This window comes from Dendrobates tinctorius, unplaced genomic scaffold, assembly GCF_039654945.1.
Source record: "Dendrobates tinctorius isolate UK_male_01 unplaced genomic scaffold, ASM3965494v1 ptg000068l, whole genome shotgun sequence".
Classification (NCBI taxonomy): domain Eukaryota; kingdom Metazoa; phylum Chordata; class Amphibia; order Anura; family Dendrobatidae; genus Dendrobates; species Dendrobates tinctorius.
The window spans coordinates 2,764,054-2,788,780 of record NW_027361736.1 but is presented as its reverse complement, the minus strand read 5'-3'; the positions used below and the strand labels follow the sequence as shown (position 1 = coordinate 2,788,780).

The 24,727-nt window shown below is 40.6% G+C and overlaps 1 protein-coding gene across 5 annotated transcripts in view; it reads right to left on the bottom strand.

The window, feature by feature from the left end:
• ADK (adenosine kinase) overlaps positions 1–24,727 on the bottom strand; it is a 569,255-nt gene that overhangs the window by 358,056 nt on the left and 186,472 nt on the right. For 3 of the 5 annotated variants that reach the window (XM_073581043.1, XM_073581046.1, XM_073581044.1), the window contains exon 3: positions 21,056–21,109. The exons of the other annotated variants lie outside the window; for them this stretch is intronic. In XM_073581043.1, the coding sequence (XP_073437144.1) occupies positions 21,056–21,109 (54 nt within the window). The remainder of the gene's footprint in view (positions 1–21,055; positions 21,110–24,727) is intronic. 5 annotated transcript variants of the gene reach the window in all.

Sequence of the window (24,727 nt, the reverse complement as noted above, 5' to 3'; positions counted from 1 at the left end):
GTTGTAATTCAACTGACACTGGAATGGAATGGCTGTCAGACATGTAGAAAAGCTGATTTTAATAAAACTCTGCAGTGGTCTCCTAGTAACATAGTAATTAAGGTTGAAGGGAGACTTTAAGTCCATCTAGTTCAACCCATATCCTATCCTAACTTGCCCTAACATGTTGATCCAGAGGAAGGCAAAAAAACCCCATGTGGCAACAGTAAGCTTCACATTGGGGAAAAAAATTCCTTCCCGACTCCACATACGGCAATCAGACTAGCTCCCTGGATCAACGCAATATTAATGAGACTAGTGTATAATAATAATAATAATAATGTAATATTATACTTTTCAAGAAAGGCATCCAGTCCCTTCTTAAATTTTAGTAGTGAATCACTCAATACAACATCATATGGCAGAGAGTTCCATAGTCTCACTGCTCTTACAGTAAAGAATCCACGTCTGTGAGTATGCTTAAACCTTCTTTCCTCCAGACGTAGAGGATGTCCCCTTGTCCCCGTCACAGGTCTAAGAGTAAAAAGATCATTAGAAAGGTCTTTGTATTGTCCCCACATATATTTATACATTGTAATAAGATCACCCCTAAGCCTTCGATTCTCCAAACTAAATAACCCCAAGTGTAATAACCTGTCTTGGTATTGCAGACCCCCTAGTTCCCTAATAACCTTGGTCGCTCTTCTCTGCACCAGCTCCAGTTCAGCTATGTCTTTCTTATACACCGGAGACCAGAACTGTACACAGTATTCTAAGTGTGGTCGCACTAGTGACTTATATAGAGGTAAAATTATGTTCTCCTCATGAGCATCTATGCCTCTTTTAATGCATCCCATTATTTTATTTGCCTTTGCAGCAGCTGCTTGACTCTGGCCACTAAATGTGAGTTTGTCGTCCACCCATACACCCAGGTCTTATTCAGTGACTGTTTTGCCCAGTGTTTTACAATTAAGCACATAATTATACAACTTGTTCGTTCTACCCAAGTGCATGACCTTACATTTATCCCCATTAAAGCTCATTTGCCATTTATCAGCCCAAGCTTCTAGTTTACATAAATCCTCCTGTAATATAAAATTGTCCTCCTCTGTATTAATTACCCTGCAGAGTTTAGTGTCATCTGCAAATATTGAAATTCTACTCTCTATGCCCCCTACAAGTTCATTAATAAATGTTAAAAAGAAGCGGGCCCAAAACTGACCCCTGTGGTACCCCACTGCTAACCGTGACCCAGTCCGAGTGTGCTCCATTAATAACCACCCTTTGTTTCCTATCCCTGAGCCAGCTCTTAACCCACCTACACATATTTTCCCCTATCCCCATTGTTCTCATTTTATGTATCAACCTTTTGTGTGGCACCATATCAAAAGCTTTTGAAAAGTCCATGTACACCACGTCCACTGCATTCCCTTGGTCCAGTCCGGAACTTACCTCTTCATAAAAGCTTATCAGATTAGTCTGACAGGAACGGTCTCTTGTAAACCCATGTTGATATTGGGTCATAAGGTTATTCTTCTCCAGATACTCCAGTATAGTATCTCTTAGAAAACCCTCCAGGATTTTACCCACAGTTGAGGTTAAACTTACTGGCCTATAATTTCCAAGTTCAGTTTTTGTCCCCTTTTTGAATATTGGCACCACATTTGCTATACGCCAGTCCTGTGGTACAGACCCTGTTATTATGGAATCTTTAAAGATTAAAAATAGTGGTCTATGACTGTGCTTAATTCCTGCAGTACTCGGGGGTGTATCCCATCCGGGCCCGGGGATTTGTCAATTTTAGTGATTTGTAGACGCCGCCGTACTTCCTGCTGGGTTAAGCAGGTGACATTTAATGGAGAATTTTTATCCCTGATCATGTTATCCGTCATGGGATTTTCTTGTGTAAATACTGTTGAAAAAAAGTCATTTAGCATATTGGCTTTTTCCTCATCCTCATCCACCATTTCACCCAGACTATTTTTAAGGGGACCAACACTATCATTTTTTAGCTTCTTACTATTTATGTAGTTAAAGAATATTTTGGGATTATTTTTACTTTCTCTGGCAATGAGTCTCTCTGTCTCAATCTTTGCTGTCTTGATTTGCTTTTTACAGAATTTATTTAATCTTCTGTATTTATTTAATGGCTCATCACTACCTACTTGCTTTAATTCTCTAAATGCTTTATTTTTATCTCTTATTGCGCCCCTTACAGCTCTATTTAGCCATAGTGGTTTCCTCCTATTTCTCGCATGTTTATTCCCATACGGTATATATTGTGCACAGGTCCTATTCAGGATGCTAATAAACGTCTCCCATTTTCTTTGTGTATTTTTATGTCTCAGGATATCGTCCCAGTTAATTGCACCAAGATCATTTCTCATCCGTTGGAAATTTGCCTTCCTGAAGTTTAGTTTCCTTGTAACCCCTCTACTACACATCTTATTAAAGGATACATGAAAACTTATTAATTTGTGATCACTATTACCCAAGTGACCCTCAACCCTTACATTTGATATGCGGTCTGGCCTGTTGGTTAATATTAGGTCTAGCAGTGCCCCCCCTCTTGTTGGGTCCTGAACCAGTTGTGAAAGGTAATGGTCTCTCATAGTAGTCAAAAACCTATTACCTTTGCTGGAACTGCAGGTTTCGGTTCCCCTATGTATTTCAGGGTAGTTGAAGTCCCCCATAATAATGACTTCTCCTTGAGTCGCTGCTTCATCTATTTGCTTTATGAGGATATTCTCTGTAGCTTCCATTATTTTTGGAGATTTATAACAAACCCCTATCAGTAATTTATTATTTTTCCCCCCTCCCCTTATCTCTACCCACAGGGACTCTACATTTTCATTAGATTCATATATATTATCACGAAGGATGGGTTTTAAGGATGATTTTACATATAAACACATGCCTCCCCCTCGCTTATTTGTACGGTCATTTCTGAACAGACTATAGCCCTGTAAATTAACAGCCCAGTCATGGCTCTCATCCAGCCATGTCTCAGATATCCCCACCATGTCATAATTATGTTCCAACAACATTAACTCCAATTCCTCCATTTTGTTAATCAAGAGAAAAACTCAAACAATAACAAACTAAGAGAACATACTCCTGGCATAGTGTATATTACACCTAGATGTCTCTGTTTGTTAAATAGGACCTAAATACAGATCCATCGCCAAAGCAATATAAGGAGGGGTGGAAAAAAACACTAAAATGCGACTACAGATCCAGTGTAAAAATAGAATATCTTTATTAAGACAAGTATACAGTACAGGACAAAGACATTTTGTTGGCGAGACTTCTGGCATTAGTATACATGCACTTTATGTATCTCTCTGTACCTCTATTCTTTCTTAAATTATTAACTGTTCTAACCCCACCCCCCATGCCACCCCCACCCCCAATGTCATTATTTGTGCCCAGGTCTCTATCTGCACTGTCTTCCCCTCCTATAAAAGGAATACCCTCCCCCCCGTCCCTAGTTTAAACACTCATCCAACCTTCTAGCCATTTTCTCCCCCAGCACAGCTGCACCCTCCCCATTGAGGTGCAGCCCGTCCCTAGCGTAGAACCTGTAGCCAACTGAGAAGTCGGCCCAGTTCTGCAGGAACCCAAACCCCTCCTTCCTACACCAATTCCTGAGCCACTTATTAACCTCCCTAATCTCCCGTTGCCTCTCTGGCGTGGCACGTGGTACAGGAAGTATTTCCGAAAATAGCACCTTGGAGGTCCTTGCTTTAAGCTTACAGCCTAATTCCCTGAAATCATCTTTAAGGACCTTCCACCTACCTCTAACTTTGTCATTTGTGCCAATGTGCACCATGACCGCTGGATCCTCTCCAGCCCCTCCCAGTAATCTGTCAACCCGATCAGCGATGTGTCGGACTCGAGCGCCAGGTAGGCAGCACACCGTTCGACGATCCCTGTCTTTGTGACAGATTGCCCTATCTGTTCCCCTAATAATTGAGTCTCCCACTACCAGAACCTGTCTGGCCTGCCCTGCTCTCCTATTTCCCCCCTTACTGGAGCAGACACTCCTCCGGCTTTCAGAGGACATGCCTTGCTGCAGCAGTGCTACTCCTGCACTAACACTCCCCTCATCTGCCAACTTAGCAAACTTATTGGGGTGTGCCAGATCAGGACTAGCCTCCCTGGTGCTCTTCCCTCTACCCCACCTTCTGTCACCCAGCTAGCTGCTTCATTGTCCTGCAGCTCCAACCTAGCATCCCCCCCCTCATCTATCCCATTGAGCGTCTGCTCAGTGAGCAGAAGACTCCTTTCCATATTGTCTATGGATCGCAGTGTTGCCAGCTGCACATTTAGATCCAGTATCTGGGCTTCCAAATGCACAACGTGCTCACATCTTGCACAGCAGTATGCACCCTCGACCGGCTGTTCAAGGATTTCATACATGCGGCAAGACGTGCACTGGATGGCATTGGCAATAGTGGAGCACATCCTAATGGGGATTGCACCAGACAGGAAAGATAAGCAAAAATAAATAAAAAGTATTAATAAAATATAACAGTAATTCAGTAATACCTCCCTTGGAAACTCCCTGAATCTAAAGTCACTGAATTTCAAGTCACACACTTACCACAGTTCGCACTTACGCTCAGGTCACACTCAGCTCGTTCACACTCGCTCAGGAAGAAGATTTAAAAAAGTTTTTTTTTTTTTTCCCCCTTTCACCAGCACACCACCTTGCTGCTCAATGCACTTCCAAAAACCATATACCATATGCTATATACAGCTCTGGCAAAAATTAAGTATACTGCATTGGAGAAAAAACAGGGAGTGGTCAAAGTGTTCGTGGAAATGTTATGAGACAGTACCCACCATAATATTTGGTCATAGCAACCCTACAATCAGCTCACTCCCACACCATCCAAACTTAAGACTCAAAACCTCAATGTTATGGAATTTCCACTGCTAAAAACCATGTACCATGAAAGCCAAGTTTTTCCTATTGCTTGGCTTTTCTCTTTATGAGGAACTTTACTTAGGCTAGCGGTATACTAATATTATTCTTCAAAGTACTAAAATGTAATTTCGGTCCGGATTTTCAGTCAAAGCCGGAAGTTAAATGAAAAAAAATGTTAATACCAATTCCATTCTATTACCTGTATGCCCAAAGTAATGGCTTAAAAGCGTCCTAGGGAGTAACAATTCCCTTTAAAGGGTTGATACTGACTTTTAGGATTTCAACTGCCAATAAATGGCGCTAGAGTTCAAGTCCTCTTTCTATCTGAAGAGGCATGCATATAAGATGAATGGTGTAATTCAAAATTACAACTCGTCCTACAAAACACAAGCTCTCATTAGCTATATCGACAAAGAGAATAAAATAGTTATGGCTCTTGGAAGTAGGATAGGAAAACAAAAATGCAAAAACAGAAAAGAGGGTGGTGGGAGGTGGGGAAAAAAAAGCAGTAAATAAGTTCAATCCACAGGAGACGCTCATTGGAAGCTATAGGATTGTCAGCCTGCATGTTTGTGAGATCTTTTTATAGGGTTCAAAGCCTTATCTTTCTGCTATAAAGCTTAGCTCTCCTCAAAGAATTTTAGTGCAAAACTATGGCTAAGTGCCTACATCTGCCCTTATAGGGGTTGTTCACTTCAGAATACATAATTAAGTACAGGTATTTAGAGACTGAAGTCATTTTTGAAAGTTGGTTTCATTAAAACTTTTGCTCAGCTTGCTTTTACAGACTTCATTTCTCTGCATATTTAACTCATAAATCAGCAGAGAAAAGGTAAAAAAAAAAAAAAAAAAAAGACGGACAAGAGGTAGAAACTTTCCTATTGGACAGTTAGAATAAGCTCTTTTTTCCCTCCGCTCAAGTAAATCTGCAAAACGGATTAAGTGCACAGTAACCATGCGATTATGCTGCTCGCAGGTGCCACACCGGCACCTGCCTGCAGAAGCTTTTTTTTTTTTTTTATGCGCTGGTATTCATTATGGAAACTAGGGGGCAGGTCAGTGAGGCAGCAGTGACCTGTCAGCAGTCTGCATTATGAATATATAATCAGAGTACCACATACATGAACCCCGCCTTAGGACACGAGCATATCATTAACTAAAAACTAAAAATAAGGATTAAAAAAGAAGCCAAGATGCATTTCATCAACCAAGGCATCATTTTATTCAGTATATCGGTACCAGCCTGACACTGTCTATAGGTTACTGGGCTGGGCACAATCCTGCTGACAGGTTCACTTTAATAATTAATGTAATATTTGCTGCAGAGGTGAGAAAAGCAGTTTGGTTCAGTAAATCCTTCACAAGTGAACCTCTGGCTATGTGCCAGCATATAAACCTATCCGCAAGAATTCTCACAGCATACAGGAATAAAAATGCACACAAGCTACAGGAATTGGCATCATCACCATGTGTACATTGTGCAATATATGCATTAGCACAGGAAGTATCATCTCCAAGGTAGTGTGGGTGCTGCAGGCATAAAAGCACACCTTTGATGATTGCTTGAACACTACACATGCCGTGCTGGTGTATGACTGGAGAAAGCTGCATTTTTACTCTAGTTTTCCTTACTTCTATACTTGAATAGAATAAGCTTTTTTCCTGCTTATACAGTACAGCATAAACTAAAAAAAACAATTGATTCCGTACCACCCATAAACTTAAAACATAGGGGCAGTAAACATAACAATGCATTGACTTTATGGAGCATCAGTGCAAAGTACACAACTACTACGGAGGGATGCCGGCTGTCAAACACAGCTGGAGTCACCATAGAGAAGGCAGAGATGACTTCTTACCATCTCTGCCTTCCTGATCGGTATAATACTCAGGGCTGTGGAGTCGGTAAGCCACAGTTGCGACTCCGACTCCTGGATTTTATCAGGCTCCGACTCCGACTCCGGCTCCTTCATAAACGGCCAATTCATAACAACAAATTTACTGTTGTAAAATATTAAACATCGTGCTTATTCAGTTTCTCACCATCATATAAGTAATCAGACCACTTAGAGCAAAACCTACATTTATTAGAATACAATTAGAATATAGCAAATAACTTTTATAAACTTTTCTAAACTGTAAGTAAATATGCAATAAACACTGTTATGCAGTTAATAAGAAGAAATCTATAAATTTGTCCTCAGAAAAAGTATTGCCTCTGTCAGATCCTCCTTCATGGATGCCCTCAAATCTGATCTAATTATTTTGAGAGCAGAGAACAACCTCTCTACACTAACTTGTGTTGGTGGCAAAGCAGTAACCACTCGGGCAACATCTCTGACAATGTCAGGATACAGAGGAATCGCTTGTTGCACTGTTATTTTTGATGAACGGTCAAATTTCTCAATTTCTTTTAGTGCACATGAAAAATTCTGCTGAAATGTACTGGCTGTGTTCCTTGATGGGGATGACTCTTCTTCTATGCGGGAACGCTTTGCACGGTCCTTGTGATCCAAATATTTTTCGAAATTAAATTCTTCATCAGTTGATGATGAGGGTGAAGATGTGGCAGGACGACCAAATTCTTCTTGTTCCTCCTGACTCTTCTGCAACCCTTTCATCCTTACTGCTATTTCAAACAGAGCTTCTTTTCCTTTACTTAGCTGTTGATCATCTAGAAGAATCCGATGCATTGGGTCTACATAAACAGCTGCCAAAAGAATGTTATTTTGTAATAGTAGCTCCTCTCTTCGTTTCATTGATGTAGCAATGCCACTTGCAATTAACCCTCCTCTTTGGGACAGGCGAAACATCAGGTTCTTACACTCCTTTAAGAAAATACCTGGAGTTAAGTCCTCTGCTTGTAATTTTTTAGTCACTGTAAATGGGTGCTCTAGCAATTTTTCCAGCTCAGTCACCTGATTCCACTGACTTTCATTTAGCGTCAGTTGAGGGTTTGCCATGTCTACAAGAAAGGTTTTCAGTTCAACCAAGCGCTGAATCATTAAGTAAGTACTGCCCCATCGTGTGGCTTGATCAATAATTGCCCCTTTTCCAGCACGTCTCTTCAAAATTGAGTCAACTTTAGGGGTTCTGGAAACAGGAGCCAATTTTCTCACCTTGCCAATCAGTGCAGCAGCATGTCCTTCTTGCAGACTGTCTCTTATAGCCAGCTGTAGCGTATGCACAACACAGCGCATGTGATGAATGAAAGAACATATTGACACAGTTTCAACAAGATCATCTAAACTATCATGTTGCTGTTCATCTGAAGCAACTTCAGTTTGCTCCTCAGTTACAATACTGTGTTCCTCTATTTCAAACATTTCTGTGTCTGTGGACCCAGAATGTTCTTCTAGCTGCTGGTCACCATCATTACGCTCATTCATTAGCTTAATAATACTTATCATATTTGAAGCATTGTCAGTTACGAAGAAAGAACTTGCTCTTTTTTAAGTTCATAGTCTTGCAGAACCTTTTCCACCAAGACCTGGAGAAACTCACTGGTGTGATGAGCTTTGGTGTCTTTTACTGCCAATGTCTTGGTAACTATTTCATTTTTGTCAAAAACAAATAGGACATTGATGGCAAAATAGTTCACTCTTTGACGTGTGCAGGCATCCATTTTAAGAAACAGAAAGCGTCCCTTGAGAGTTTTTTTAAGTTCTTCCTTTTGTTTAAAAGCTTCTTCGATTACTAATTTTCTAATACTCTCTCTCTCTCCAAAGAAAGACCAAGCTTGCGGGCCATTTCCCCATTCAGACACATAAAAGCTGGTCGTGAAAATAATGAAATAGGCACACTATCCTTTACAATAAGCTCTATGATCTGTTTTTTAAATGTATCTACTGTCATTGTCACAGTAACTTTGTCACTGACAAAATATCTTGCAACTGATGGCTGCAAAGTTCTCTGCTTCTTTGTTTGGCTGGAAGAGCTGGGCACTGGTTCATTGGTTTGGATGCAGTCTTTCTCATCCACTGCTTTCAGTACTTCTGGATGAAAGCGCTGTAAATGTCTCTTTAGATTAGAAGCTCTGGTAGGAGCATTTTTATCTTTGCCTGAATATGCACTCATCTTGGCTTCACAGCATTTGTTTTCGTCTGGATCATTTTTGTCATACACTGACAGACATAATGTTTTCTATCTTGAGTGATGGTGAAATGTTCAAATACAGCTGATTTAATGTGATGCTTCTTTGACACTCTCAGGTTTTTAATTCTGCATTCACAATCCAAATGACAATTGTTTTTCCTAAAAACAGTTGTACAAAATTATTGCCAGGTCGTACAACTGATATAGTGGTCAGTAATACTGTTATTATTCCTCATGTACTCACAGTTAACTGATGCAAAGTTTGTTGAAAGGATAATACTTCTTACAGTCTTCCTCTTCTGAGTAGCAGGCAGCTGTGAGATGCTTGGAAGACGCACACCTAGTATGATCTAGTCTAGAGGAGGAGCTTTACTACTAAGAATTTGCAACACATTTTCACTTTCAGTTTCATACATTGTAAGTAGGGGGGTTGGGGCAGCATGAGGTTAACCAAGTGTAAGATTAGATAAGGGCAGTGGAGAACAGTGACACACAAGAAGTAAGAAATGTCTCTATCGCCAGCAGAACTGCTTATCACTGTTGTTCATAGTTTGATAGAACATATATATTTGAGTAACATTTATAAAATTCATATGAAAGTTAAATTATGAAATATTAATACATTTTTTTTTTAAAACTGGAGTCGGAGTCGGTACATTTCTACCGACTCCGACCAAAACTAACTCCGACTCCACAGCCCTGATAATACTATGTACATAATATAGGAGGTGCTAACACAGCTTCTACCTTTGACTCTAGTAGTCACACAATCACAGGGTCCTGGGAGGGAGGGAGCTGCTAGGGTCCTAGCAGTTCCAGACCAGCTTTGCAGTTAAAGTAGCACGCTGCATTTACCGGAACAAACAAAAAAGCGGAAAAAAATGCAGCATGTTCATTAATTGTGCAGAATCACATGCGATTCCGCATACATACACTGTGATTGCAAAAACGCATAGGAAAACGCATGTCAACACGCTTGACAATCGCGTCAAAAACACGTGTCAAAAAGAGAATGCGTTTTCCCTGGCAAGGGCATGCGTTTCTGCTCAGGAAAAAACGCTTGAAAAACGCTACGTGGGCACATAGCCTAAAAATAGAGGAAGAAATTATTTGAATAGCCAAACAAGAAAAAATAAAAAGTAAAAAACAACCTGAAAATGTGCATGGTTATAAGTCGGGGACACACCCTTAAACTAGTTAATATTAGTGATGAGAGAACGTGCTTGGATAAAGTCTTATCCATGCATGCTCTGGTGTTATACGAGCACTCCCAGATGCTCCGATATTATGTTCGAGTCCCTGTGGCTGCGTGATTGGCGCTGTTAAGACAGTCTCAACACATGAGAGGATTCTCTAACGTACAGGCAATCCCCACATCTGTTGAGGCTGCCTTACAAGCGCAAATCATGCAGCCGCGGGGACTCGAACATAATATACGAGCACTCCCAGATGCTCCGATAACACCAGAGCATGCACGGATAAGAGGTTATTCGAGCACATTCACTAGTTAATTTATGTTTTGTATATGTTTTGTGCATATCTATTCAGTTGATGTGCCATTTCAGGGCTCACTGCGACCATGATTTCTTCACTGGATATTCTGCACACAATCATTCCATTAAAGGGGTATTCCCATCACCAAGATCCTATCCCTATATGTAATAGGTGTAATAATAATATTAGCAAATACTATGGATAACCTAAGGCCCTGCAATGCCTGCACATGAGGAAAGAGACATGGCGAATCAGAAAAACTATACTACATTTCTGATTGGAGGCATTTGCAAATACTATTACTACACCTACTACATATTTGGATAGGAGCTTGGAGATGGGATACCCCTGTTAAAGGTCTCAATAAGCATTAAACTAACATTGACTAAACATGATATCTGTATGGGAGTTTCCCAATTCTTGTCTCAACAAATAATGTTGGGGAAAATAACGGGTTAAATAAGGGGTTGGTATGTCTGATTTTGGACATCAGACCCTTGATTCTCGGTAAATTAAAGCGTTTTCCCGCGAACAAAAGTTCAATCAATATATCTTGGAATAATAATAATTTAGACAATTGGATGTGTGTAAAGGGGGTTTTACACATAGCGCTATCGCTAGCAATATCGCTATAACGTCACCGATTTTGTTACGTTATAGCGATATTGCTGTGTGAGATACTTACCTCCGACCGGCTCCCCCGCTGTCTGTCGCTGATCGAGCGAGATCGGTCGACTCCATTTCTTGTCGGGCGCTTCCTGCTGGGCTTCCTGTGGCGCCGACGAGCATCGTGTGGAGGTGGGCGGGAGGACGTCAGGATCGCCGCGTCTGAAAGGTAAGTATCGTCCGCTGTATCGCTGCTGCATCGCTGTGAGATCTGCCTGTGTGACAGCTCATTAGCGATCATTTAGCAATGCACCAGCGATCCTGACCGGGTCGTATCGTGGTCAGGATCACTGGTGCATCGCCAAATGTAAAAGGGCCTTTAATAAAATGTCCCTGTGCTGAGATAATCTTATAAATGTGTCCCTGCTGTGTACTGTGTAAATGGCTGTGTCTGACCGAGCAGGGACATGGTCTGATCATACCACAGCTCCTGGGAGGGGAGCAAAAGAATATACAGACAGGACAGCATGGGATCACAGCTTATTTTATCACGAGGTAAAATATTTTCCTGCCTGTTTTCAAATAATATTTTATCTCAAAGAAAGAATCAACTGCAATCCCGTGCTATAATGTCTGTATATTCTTTTTAAAATAATTCCCTGCCCAGGAGCTGTGGTATGATCAGCTCTTGTCCTGCACAGTCCAGGCAACAGCCATTTCACAGAGGCACATTTATAAGATTCTCTCAGGACAGGAACATTTTTTTCAAACACATCCACTTGTGATATTTATTATTTTTTCAAAGATATGTTGATTAAAAAATACTTTTGTTCGTGGGAAAACCCATTTAAGCTACCACCAGTGATGTAATCGCAACCCTCCTGTACAATTAGGTGTTGGGAGAAATAGCTGCCAAAAATGATCGTCTGCAGCCTATTTATTGTGTATGGGCCCCCAGACAAATAAAGGCAGGCAGTCCATGTAAGGGGAGGTTTACCATTTTAGGTTGGATCAATTCTTACATGTTGACGTTAGAATTTAGAAGTGCCAAAGATTAAATATAAAATTATAAAAAAGAAACATAAGTCACTGGTCATTCACCTTTTTTGCTCTTTGCTCACCAATGTTAACATGGCCTTGAGCATGGGATCATTGCTCTTGCTGACAAACCTTTGCTTACCCACTTCTCGTCACAGGACTGACTTTTCTTTCTCCTAATGTACGTCACTAAAATCCAATAAATCTTCACCACAGGATTGTGAATTGGGGGTTATTACTCTCAGAAAACCGTGGCTAAAAACTAATATTTTCTTAAGCAAGAGCAGAAAAAAATTATTATGTTAAGTTTACTAAGCGGTGAATGGTGTGTAAAAGAAACCTGTCTCATATAGAGACACTATTTATCTGCAGCTATAGAGTTAATTTGCAAGTAAATAACATTTAAGTTTCGCAATGTAACCCTACTCAAGCAGCAGCTACAGGGAGAAAATGAAGTTATATTCTCCTTGTAGCCGCTCACTCCACAGTGAGCACCTGGTTATCACTTCTCTGCTTGAGCGTATGATAGCAGGAAACTGAAGGGGGGGGGGGGGGGGGGGAGAGAAAACAAGAGAGCGCTACCTAAGCGCAGTAAAAAACTATAAAATGACAATGGTGATGCATTTGTATATGCTCACCTGTACGGGTTGTGCAGACTAAGCACATCTCTATGAATGAGTTTGTTAGGCGTTGGATTCCAACTTAATATCTTGCTGCCCCTCCGAATATTTTGGTGAAGTGTTAGTCCTGTTCCATTCATTGCTCCAAATAGAAATATAGTGGAAAAAGCTTGATCGGAGGCGCTTCCCTCTAGTAGCTGGAATCCCAAGAAGAATTTGATTCTGGGACAACCTCCAGGTGGTGTTCCAGAGAAACAATATTACAGTTGCGTGTTTAAAATTAAATTTCATCTAAAAATATTTTTTAAATTGCTCATGCACTAACAAGTTAAAAAGTTTTTTAAAAGTTTTTTTATGTTGTTAGTGCATGAGCACTTTAAAAAGTATTTTTAGAATACCGTAGTTTTAATTGTAAACACGCTAGTGTAATATTGTTACTTCGGACCACCACCTGGAAGTTATTCCAGAATCAAGGTGTTTTTAGGATTCCAGCTAATAGAGGGAAGCGCCTCCGGAAAAGATTTTCCACTATATTCTCTGCTGAGCACAGAGACCCGACTGCTCTGATGACTGCTGTCGTCACTACCCTGTGAATATGGGGAACGTGGACTATGTCAGAGCTTCGTGATAAAATTTTTACACACAAATTGATGAACAAAGGAAAGTCTTGTGTTTACTTCTGTATTATGTTTTTCAGGTATCCATTTCTGAACTACATCGGATTCGGTTTATTACTTTGGAACTGCGTGGGATTTTTTTTTTTTTACATTTTTATTAGTAAATTGGTGAATGAAGTATAGTGTGGGGAGTCTTTCCTCTAAGTATTATTTTCCGTGTCTTTTTATTTATTTATTTTTTCCCCAGAGATGGCGCGGTCTGCAGTTACAGCAGGTTATCTGCTCTGACCTTATAAGCATTTATTTATTATATTTATTTTTTTACCGGATTAGTAAAGGGGTTGTCTGATAGACACCTCCTTTAAGCTAACTCAAGGGCTTGATGGCAGCTGTGATTTTTGAGAAATCACAGCAGTCATCAACTCCAACCACCATTACCCCGATTACCACAGCTCCAGGACAAATCGGGAAGAGGAGGGCAAAGTACCAGAATTGGCGCCTGATAATATAAGCCTGCAGCTGCTTCCTTTACCTTCTCTGGTTATAAAAAAAAAATATAAGGGAAACACCACGTAATTGGTAAAAAATATATATATTTATTAGGTTAGACCAGGCTAAAAACACCTGCGTAAAACACACTTTAACCCCTTCCTGACATCAGACGTACTATCCCGTCCATGGGTACCCGGGCCCCTATGCCCATGGACGGGATAGTACGTCTACCGCGATCAGCGGCGCCCACGTGGTGAGCGCCGCTAATAGCGGCCGGGTGTCAGCTGATTATCACAGCTGACACCCGGCACAATGTGTCAGGGGTGGTCACGGACCACCCCCGACACGTTAACCCCTTGCACACCGCGATCAAACATGATCGCGGTGTACCGGGGGTTAAAGGGAAGCATCGGCAGGGAGGGGGCTCCCTCCGTGCTTCCCTGAGCCCCCCACGGCAGCGCAATGTGCAGTGCTGCTGCGGGGGGCTCCTTTCCTGCAGGCCCCCAAATCCAAGATGGCGACGGGGGCCTTCGGGGGCCTGCAGGAAGCTGGCTTCCTCAGTGCCTGCAAAGCGCAGGCATGATGAAGCCTTCTGCACTGCCCGTGACAGATTGCTGATCTGCCACAGTGATCTGTGATGTGACAGATCAGCGATCTGTCACAGGACAGTGATGTCCCACCTGGGACTATTTAATAACGTTAAAAAAAAAAAATAAAGAAATAGTGTTAAAATAAATAAAAAAAAAAAAAAAAAAAAAAAAAAATCGCCAAATAAATTAGAAAAAAAAATTATTCCCCCAAATAAATCCATTTTTTGGAAATAAAAAAACAAACAAAAAACAAACAATAAAAGTACACACATTAGGTATCGCCGCGTCCGTAACGACCCGCCCTATAAAACTGTCCCATTAGTTAACCCCTTTAGCGAACCCCTTAAAAAATAAAAAACGAAGCAAAAAAATAATGATTTATTATCATACCACCAAACAAAAAGTGTAATAACGCGCGATCAAAAAGACGCATATAAATATCCATGGTACCGCTGAAAACGTCATCTTGTCCCGCAAAAAACGAGCCGCCACACAGCATCATCAGCGAAAAAATAAAAAGTTATAGCTCGCACAATAAAGCGATGCAAAAATAATTATTTTTTATATAAAATAGTTTTCATTGCATAAAACCGACAAAACAAAAAAACGACCTAAATGAGGTATCGCTGTAACCATACTGACCCGAAGAATAAAACCGCTTTATCAATTTTATCGCACACGGAACGGTGTAAACGCACCCCCCCAAAAGAAATTCATGAAACGCTGGTTTTTGTTCATTCTGCGTCCCAAAAATCGGAATAAAAAGCGATCAAAAAATGTCACGTGCCCGAAAATGGTACCAATAAAAACGTCAACTCGTCCCGCAAAAAATAAGACCTCACATGACTCGGTGGGTCAAAATACGGAAAAATTATAGCTCTCAATATGTGGTGATGCAAAAACTATTTTTACAATAAAAAGCATCTTTTAGCGTGCGACAGCTGCCAAACATAAAAACCGCCATAAATAGTAAATCAAACCCCCCCGTTATCACCCCCTTAGTTAGGGAAAAATAATAAAATAAAAAAAATGTATTTCCATTTTTCCATTAGGGTTAGGGCTAGGGCTGAGATTAGGGTTAGGGGTGTGTTGGCGTTCGGGTTGGAGTTAGAATTGGGGATTTCCACTGTTTGGGCACATCAGGGGCTCTCCAAATGCAACATGGCGTCTGATCTCAATTCCAGCCAATTCTGAGTTGAAAAAGTCAAATGGTGCTCCTTCCCTTCCAAGCTCTGACATGCGCCCAAACAGTGTTTTACCCCCACATGTAGGGTATCAGCCTACTCAGGTCAAATTGCAAAACAATTTTTGGGGTCCAATTTCTCCTGTTACCTTTAGGAAAATAAAAAATTGGGGGTAAAAATATTTTTGTGGAAAAAAATTATTTTTTATTTTCACGTCCGAGCGTTATAAACTTCTGTGAAGCACTTGGGGGTTCAAAGTGCTCACCACACATCTAGATAAGTTCCGTGGAGGGTCTAGTGTCCAAAATGGGGTCACTTGTGGGGAGTTTCAATAGTTTAGGTACATCAGGGGCTCTCCAAACGCACATGACACCCGCAGACCATTCCATCAAAGTCTGCATTCCAAAACGTCACTACTTCCCTTTCGATCCCCGACGTGTGCCCATACAGTAGTTTTCTCCCACATATGGGGTGTCAGCATACTCAGGACAAATTGGACAACAACTTTTGGGGTCCAATTTCTCCTGGTACCCTTGGGAAAATAAAAAAATGGTGACTAAAAGATCATGTTTGTGGAAAAAAATACGAATCTTTTATTTTCACGCCTGGCCGTTATAAACTTCTGTGAAGCACTGGGGGGTTCAAAGTGCTCACCACACATCTAGATAAGTTCCTTGGGGGGTCTAGTTTACAAAACGGTGTCATTTGTGGGGGGTTTCCACTGTTTTGGTACATCAGGGGTTTTCCAATCGCGACATGGTGTCCGATCTCAATTCCAGCCAAAAACGTCAAATGGCGCTGCTTCCCTTCCGAGCTCTGCCATGCGCCCAAATAGTGGTTTACCCCCACATGTGGGGTATCAGCGTACTTAGGACAAATTGCACAATAACTTTTAGGGTCCTGTTACCCTTGGAAAAATAAGAATTGAGGGTGAAAAGATCATTTTTGTGGAAAAAATATGATTTTTTAATTGTACTGCTTTATGTTATAAACTTCTGTGAAGCCCTTGTGGTTTCAAAGTTCTCACCACACATCTAGATAAGTTCCTTGGGGGGTCTAGTTTCCAAAATGGGGTCACTTGTAGGGGGTTTCCACTGTTTAGGTACATCAGGGACTCTCCAAACGTGACATGGCGTCCGATCTGAATTCCAGCCAATTTTGCATTGAAAAAAAATCTAACAGCGCTCCTTCCATGCGCCGAAACAGTCGTTCCCCCCCACATATCAGGTATCAGCGTACTCAGGATAAATTGCACAATAACTTTTGCAGTCCAACTTCTCCTGTTACCCTTGGTAAAATAAAAAAAATTGAACCTGAAGTATTTTTTTTGTGAAAAAAAGTTAGATGTTCATTTTTTTTTAAATATTCAAAAAAATTCCTGTGACGCACCTAAAGGGTTAATAAACTTCTTGAATGTGGTTTTGAGCACCTTAAGGGGTGCAGTTTTTAGAATGGTGTCACTTTTGGGTATTTTCTGTCATATAGACCCCTCAAAGTGGCTTCAAATGTGATGTGGTCCTAAAAATAAAATGGTGTTGTAAAAATGAGAAATCGCTGGTCAACTTTTAACCCTTATAACTTCCTAACAAAAAAAAATTTTGGTTCCAAAATTGTGCTGATGTAAAGTAAACATGTGGGAAATGTTAGTTATCAAGTTTTTTGTGTGCCTTATCTTTGTGATTTAAGGGCATAAAAATTCAAAGTTGGAAAGTTGCGAAATTTTCAAAATTTTCACCAAATTTCCGTTTTTCTCACAAATAAACGCAAGTTATTTGAATGAAATGTTACCACTAACATGAAGTACAATATGTCACGAGAAAACAATGTCAGAATCACCGTGATCCATGGAAGAGTTCCAGAGTTATGACCTCATAAAGGGACAGTGGTCAGAATTGTAAAAATTGGCCCGGTCATGAACGTGCAAACCACCCTTGGGGGTGAAGAGGTTAAACGTATGTACTTATTTAAACTTTGAATTTTACATGTGTAATTCAAGTCTATGGCAAAATTCTGTACAGAACTCTAAAGGTACTGTCACACTTAGCGATGTACCAGCGATCTCGACCAGCGATATGACGCGGTCAGGATCGCAGGTGCATCGCTAAGTGGTCGCTAGTGAGCTGCCACACAGGAAGATCTCACCAGCGACATCGCAGGGGTCCGGGGTCGTTACTTACCTGTCACACTTGGCGATCCTGACGTCCTCCCACCCGGCTCCACGCTCGTCTCTCCACAGGAAGCGCCGCAGGAAGCTGACGACGAGAAACAGTCCAGGATGTTCTCGCGCGATCAGCGATAACCAGCGGGGGAGCGGTCGGCGGTAAGTATCAGACACACGTCACAAGTTATAGCGATATTGCTAGCGATATCGCTTAGTGTGACAGGCCCTTAAATGTTCCTGCAAGAGAAATTGACATGCTGCAGCCTGGAAACCTGCACCGTAGGAGAGTTTACACAGTGTAGAAAAGAAGCACTATGGGAATGAGAGTTCTATTAATCTCATACATTGTGATTGTACTGTACAACGCAGCAAAAATAAGCAGTGTCCAGAACGCTAGTAATACTGGTCACTGGTCATACCTTTACACTGCTGGCCTTCAAAGGGTGGACAAAAGTGTCGAGTGAGCAGGACAGAAAACGGATGTACTGAAGCCACAATCTAGCAGAGTTGCAAATCTTCACAAACAATGTACAGAACTTTTAATTTTTTCAAAGGAAACTTCCCCCACTTTTTTTTTTTTAAGTGACTAATTCAGTTTTGAAGTGAGTTTGGGGGACCTATATTGGAAACACACAAAAGTGTTAAAATTTTAAAATCAGCACCTCTCAAGATATTAATCCTTTTCTGACATCAGACGTACTAATCCGTCCATGTGCCCTGGCACAATTTGACCATGGATGGAATAGTATGTCTAAGAGATCGGCCGTGATCACAGGGAAAGCGCAACACGCGATCAAAAAGACGGGTGTAAATAAATATTGGTATCATTGAAAATATCATCTTGTACCGCAAAAAACAAGCTGCCATACAGCTCCATCAGCGGAAAAATAAAAAAGTTATAGCTCTCAGTATAAAGTGATGCAAAAACAATTTTTCTATTAAATAGTTTTTATTGTATAAAAGCGTCAAACATAAAAAAATGATATAAATGAGGTATCACTGTTAAAGGTACTGACCCGAAAAATAAAACTGCCTTATCAAGTTTACCACACACTGAATGGTATTAAACCCCCCTCAAAAGAAATCCAAGAATTGCAGGTTTTTGATCATACTGTCTCCCAAAAATCAGAATAGAAAGCGATCAAAAAAAATGTCATGTGCCCGAAAATGGTACCAAAAAAAGTCAGCTTGTCCGACAAAAACAAGACCTCACATGACTCTGTGGACCAAAATATGGGAAAATTATAGCTCTCAAAATGTGGTGATGCAAAACTATATTTACAATAAAAAGCGTCCTTTAGCGTGTGACAGCTGCCAAACATAAAAACATTAGTTTTCAAACTGGACGGTGCTAAGATGCGACCGTCCACGCTGAGAACCACTGGTGAATGAGCTGCTAGGAACGCAGCGTCAGTGACCGGGGGTGACGTCATAGAGATTACCTCCGGTCACTGTGCTCCGTTCTCAGCTGGGCTGAGCTGCGGTGAGATCCGGTGAAATCCCCGCTAGCACTCTGAGCGCTCACGGGGATCTCACTGAAGTCACCGCAGTTACATCCGGTCACTGGGCTCTGTTCCCAGCCGGTCTGAGCTGCAGTGAGATCCGGGGTCACTTATAAAATTCACATACCAGGAAACAGTAGATTAGTTCCAAAAAGGGAGCACTTGTTGGGCATTGCCACTGTTAAGGCACATCTAGATAATTTCCTTGGGAGGTCTAGGTTCCAAAATGGAGTCACTTGTAGGGGGTTTCCACTGTTTAGGCACATCAGGGGCTCTCCAAACGTGACATGGCGTCCGATCTCAATGCCAGCCAATTTTGCGTTGAAAAAGTCAAATGGCGCTCCTTCCCTTCTGAGCTCTGCCATGCGCCCAAACAGTGGTTTGCCTACACATATGAGGTATCAGCTACTCAGGACAAATTGCACAACAACTTATGGGGTCCAATTTCTCCTGTTACCCTTGGGAAAATAAAAAATTTTGAATCTGAAGTAAATTTTTTGTGAAAAAGTTAAAATGTTCATTTTTTTTTTTCAACATTCCAAAAATTCCTGTGAAGCACCTGAAGGGTTAAACTTCTTGAATGTGGTTTTAAGCACTTAGATGAGTGCAGTTTTAGAATGTTGTCACTTTTGGGTATTTTCTATCATATAAACCTTTCAAAGTGACTTTAAATGTGACGTGGTCCCTAAAAAAAAAAAAAAAAAAAAAAAAAAAAAAAAAGGAATGGTGTAAAAATGAGAAATCGCTGGTCAAATTTTAACCCTTATAACTTCCTAATGAAAAAAAAATTTGGGTTCCAAAATTGTGCTGATGTAAAGCAGACATGTGGGAAATGTTACTTAAGCATTTTGTGTGACACATCTCTGTGATTTAAGGGCATAAAAATTCAAATTTGAAAAATTGCAAAAATGTTAACATTTTCGCCAAATTTCCATTTTTTCACAAAGAAATCAAAGTGATATCAAAGAAATTTTACCACTATCATGACGTACACTATGTCACGAGAAAACAATGTCAGAATGCCCCGGGATACATGCAAGCGTTCCAGAGTTATTACCACTGGGTCAGAATTGTAAAAATTGGCTTGGTCATTAACATGGAAACCACCCTTGGGGTAAAAGGTGTTAAAAACTCCCGCCAGGTAGTTTAACAACGCCTCAGGTGCTAACGCCTCAGGTGCTTTTCAGGAATTAATGCAAAGTGACATGACAGGAAAGAAATATATATTTTTTAAACCTAAATGTAGCTAACAGGTCACTACAGGCTGCAGACTCCAAGGCCGCTATTTGGCCACGAATTGTCATGGCAAACATCAGGACCACACGATCATCATCTCACAGTACCAATGGGGATAATGAGGAAGCACACACACTCTGTTAAACACACGTTTCACATACATACATGACATTGACTACACCTTCATGCATTTTTAAGTAGTGTGCTAATTTTATCATATGGATCATTACGGTTAACAATTATGTAAACTTTTTTTCTTCAAATAACAAAAAAGGACTTTTACTTTTTGTCTAAGTATTTGGCTGACTGTCCATTCCCTGTGCTTTGACATAAAACAGGGGTTGGGTCAGCAATGGAAGGCGGTTGGGCATTAAATTTATTTTCCTTTTTAACATATTTTGAACAAAACATTTTCACCGTTGCACAACTAATTTAATCACTTGATGCCCAGTGGTTTCCTGTGAATAAAAAGTAGAGGAAATTAAGGTCTTGGTTTTTTTTTACTTACAATTCCTTGTGCTTTTCCTCAGCTAGAATCTGATCATTCGCCTTTAAGCCATACCTATGGGGACAGAAATGTGTTCTCAAATGCAATAGAAAAAGTTTCCTCCTGTAGCCCAACAGATCACAAGGCATTGTGAGCATGAACCAAGTTAGAAACGAGTCCATATCTTTGAAATATGGCAATGTTTATCTCTGGTCATGTGAATGTTTCCAGATAGAGTTCAGCGAATTTGTTCGGGTTCCCTCTTATTCAGCAAGTTATAGCACTTAACGAATAAGCTACAGAGGGAACCCGGTACATGGAGCGCGCCGTCAGATCAGCTCCGCAGCTGAATGTGTTGCGGCTGTGTCACAGCATATGCATGGAGAGCCCAACAAACAGGCTCTCCATGTATGTGCTGTGACACAGCCGCAACACATTCAGCTGCGGAGCTGATCAGCTGATCTGACGGCGCGCTCCATGTATCCGGGTTCCCTCTGTAGCTTATTCGTTAAGTGCTATAGCTTGACGAATAAGAAGGAACCCAAACAAATTCGCTCAATTATTTCCAGAGCTTCACACATGGCATAAGATCATGGCTAAACCCTCACTACTTCTTATACGGATTAATGAGATTTAGGAGATCGAAGTCAGAGCAATAATAGGTTTAACTGATTAAAAGGATAAGAAATACAGATTTAATTATGTGATTACTTATATAACAGTGAACCAGGCATTCTAGACACAGGACGACCCATTATCTTGCAAGTCATGAAAAATGGAGGCGGTAGAAGACAATACAAAGTGAGAAAACAATACATTTACCTGGAATTGTTCACACTTTTAATATTAAATAGTTCCAAATAAAATTTACATTGTAATTTAAAAATCATGTGTTTATTAATACTAAAAGAATCTGCTAAGAAAGTAGAATCATATGTCCAAAATGCAGAAAGCAGTGTGAAAATTTGCGTACAAACCATCACTGTCCCAAAGCATAAAACACAAAAGAAAAACCCTCAGGGAAAAAAAGGCTCAAAAAAGACCAACAATACAAGTACTGTGATTAAAAATATCCTCCTGTATTGTATCTACAGTATCTAACGCAGCAGGCCACTATTGGTGTCCAGTGTGACGTAGCAGCCATGGTGGCCGGACACATTACACAGAAGGTGGTTGATGTTTAGACGATCTGGCGAAAGATCATCCTGCAGATGCAGCTATGTACTTAGTCCACGTTGGCCACCGCAGTCATTCCAACTGGCCATACATGTTAACTAACACAGGGTGCCCGAAGAACAAAGTTTTGGGGAATGTTCTATGGCAGAAGATTACTTTTGTGGACAAAAGATCTTTTTAGTCCCACTATGACAAATGTCAAACACGAGTGGCTTTGTTTCAGACAAGAACATACAGTTACGGCTCATTGTTACATTTCATCCTACAATTGCATTAACTTTGGGGTAATGTTCCAGGGGACGATTACACTTTATAGCATGTCTACTCTTATTGTTATTGTACAGTAAGGAGACAGTAGGAGAATAAGAGGAGCAAAGAACAAGACTTTTTACCATAAAAAAACCGCAGCATTTTACTGTCCCAGGGAAGTGAATGAGATTCCTGAATTCTCATGCACAGTCTGTTTATTTTTTCCGTGTAGATGTGAAGTAGTTTCAGAACTGCAGCAAGTCAATTCTTTCAGCATTTTTGCAGCGTTTTAGAGCTATTCTAATGAATGGGACAAAAACAGGGCAAGTACACGTATATTTTATGCATGGTTTTTACTGACAAGAGACACTTTAGTTCAGAAATTAGGACAGAAGATACGCAATGCGCATATACACCTAAGCTATGCTCACACACAGCAGGGATTCTTTTGTGCAGCCAACATGTACTGCCTTGGCAGTAAAAATGCTGCAGCCAAAATGCCCGTTTTTCTGCATTTCGTTGATTATTTTTCTGTAGCTTTTATTGGGTTCATAAAATGTCTGCTTTGTCTACAGTACATGTTCAAAAACATTTGTTTCATTCACCAAAAACACTTAAAATGCTGAGAAAAATGCGTTTATTTTGTTTTTTTATCTTCTATGGGTGAAAAAAGCTGAAAGAATTGAAGAATTGATATCCTACAGATTTAAAAAGTGCTGCAGTTCTCAAATTTAAAAAAAACCAAAAACATATGCATGAGATTTCTGAAAATAAAGATTAAAAAACAACCACAAGATGGAATTCATCACCCAAGGTATCATGTTAATCAATATAACGGCGTCAGCCTGACACTGTCTGTAGGTTACTGAGCACAATCCTGCTGACAGGTTCCTTTTAACCCCTTCATGCTGCAGCTTTTTAGTTTTTGTGTTTCTGTTTTTCGCTCCCCTTCTTCCCAATGCCATAATTTTTTTAATTTTTTGGTCAATGTGGATATGTGAGGGTTTGTTTTTTTGGGACAAGTTGTTCTTTTGAACAACACCATTGGTTTTACCATATAGTGTACTTGAAAACGGGAAAAAAAATTCCAAGTTTTGCGAAACTGCAAAAAAAAAAATATAAAGTTTAGTTTCACATTTTTTTTTTTTTTTAATTTTTTTTTTTTAATTTTTAACATGTTCATCAAATGCCAAAAAATGACCTGCCATTATGATTTTCCAGGTCTTTATGAGTTTGCAGATAAAAAACATGTCTAGGTTCTTTTTTATTTAAATGGCAAAAAAAGAAAATCCAAAGTTTGTTAAAAAAAAAAAAAAAATTGGTTAATTTTCCGAGACCTGTAGCGTCTATTTTTCAGGATCTGGGGCCGGGTTAGAGTTTATTTCTTGCACATCGAGCTGTTTTTAATGACACTATTTTGGTGCAGATACGATCTTTTGATCACCCGTTATTGCATTTCAATGCAATTTTGTGGTGACAAAAAAAAACGAAACGAAATACTGCTGCTTTGACTTTTCCTTTGCTACGCCGCTCACCAATCGGAATAAGTTTTTTTAATATTGACAGATCAGGTGATTCTGAACCTGGCGGTACCAAATATATGCGTGTGTGTTTATATATATATATTGTGGAGCAGAGACCGCTGTGACAGCTAGGGGGCACTGTATGGGTCATGCACACAGGCATATCCATTGTGGCAATGGATATAGGATGAATGCCAGGATGGTAAATGACCATTATGTATCCCAGGGTGGGTGGCCCTGGGATGGAAGCTTGAACAGTGCTAAACAGCAGAGGTACTGTATGGCTGGGTGGCTATGTATGTGTGTATGGCTGGATGTCTGAGATAGGACCTGCAAAGAGGTCATAGCCATGTGATCTGGTGGGCGTGGCTACGGACCATATAAGGTGACCAGGGTAGGTCACATAGAGAGAGCGTCTGGATCTGATTGGTCTGTGTGAAAGGTCCCGAAAGGCCAACGTGCTAGCAGGTGTGCTGCCTTCCTGAAGCGCACATGCTGAGGCTGCTGACCGGGTGAGGCCTGTGTGTAATGGCCTGTGTGTATTGGACAGTCCCCAGTAGGGAATGGACGTCCGCAACGAGAAGCAACCAAGAGGTAACCCAAGACAGGGGAAATAACTGTGTTTAGGCTATGGCGCCTGGTTGCCTGACATAGCACAGCCTGTGTGACCACAGGGCTGAGAGAGCGAAGCCCTTTGACGAACATTGACCTGTCTGATATAAGACTGTTGTTGTGTATGGTTTTT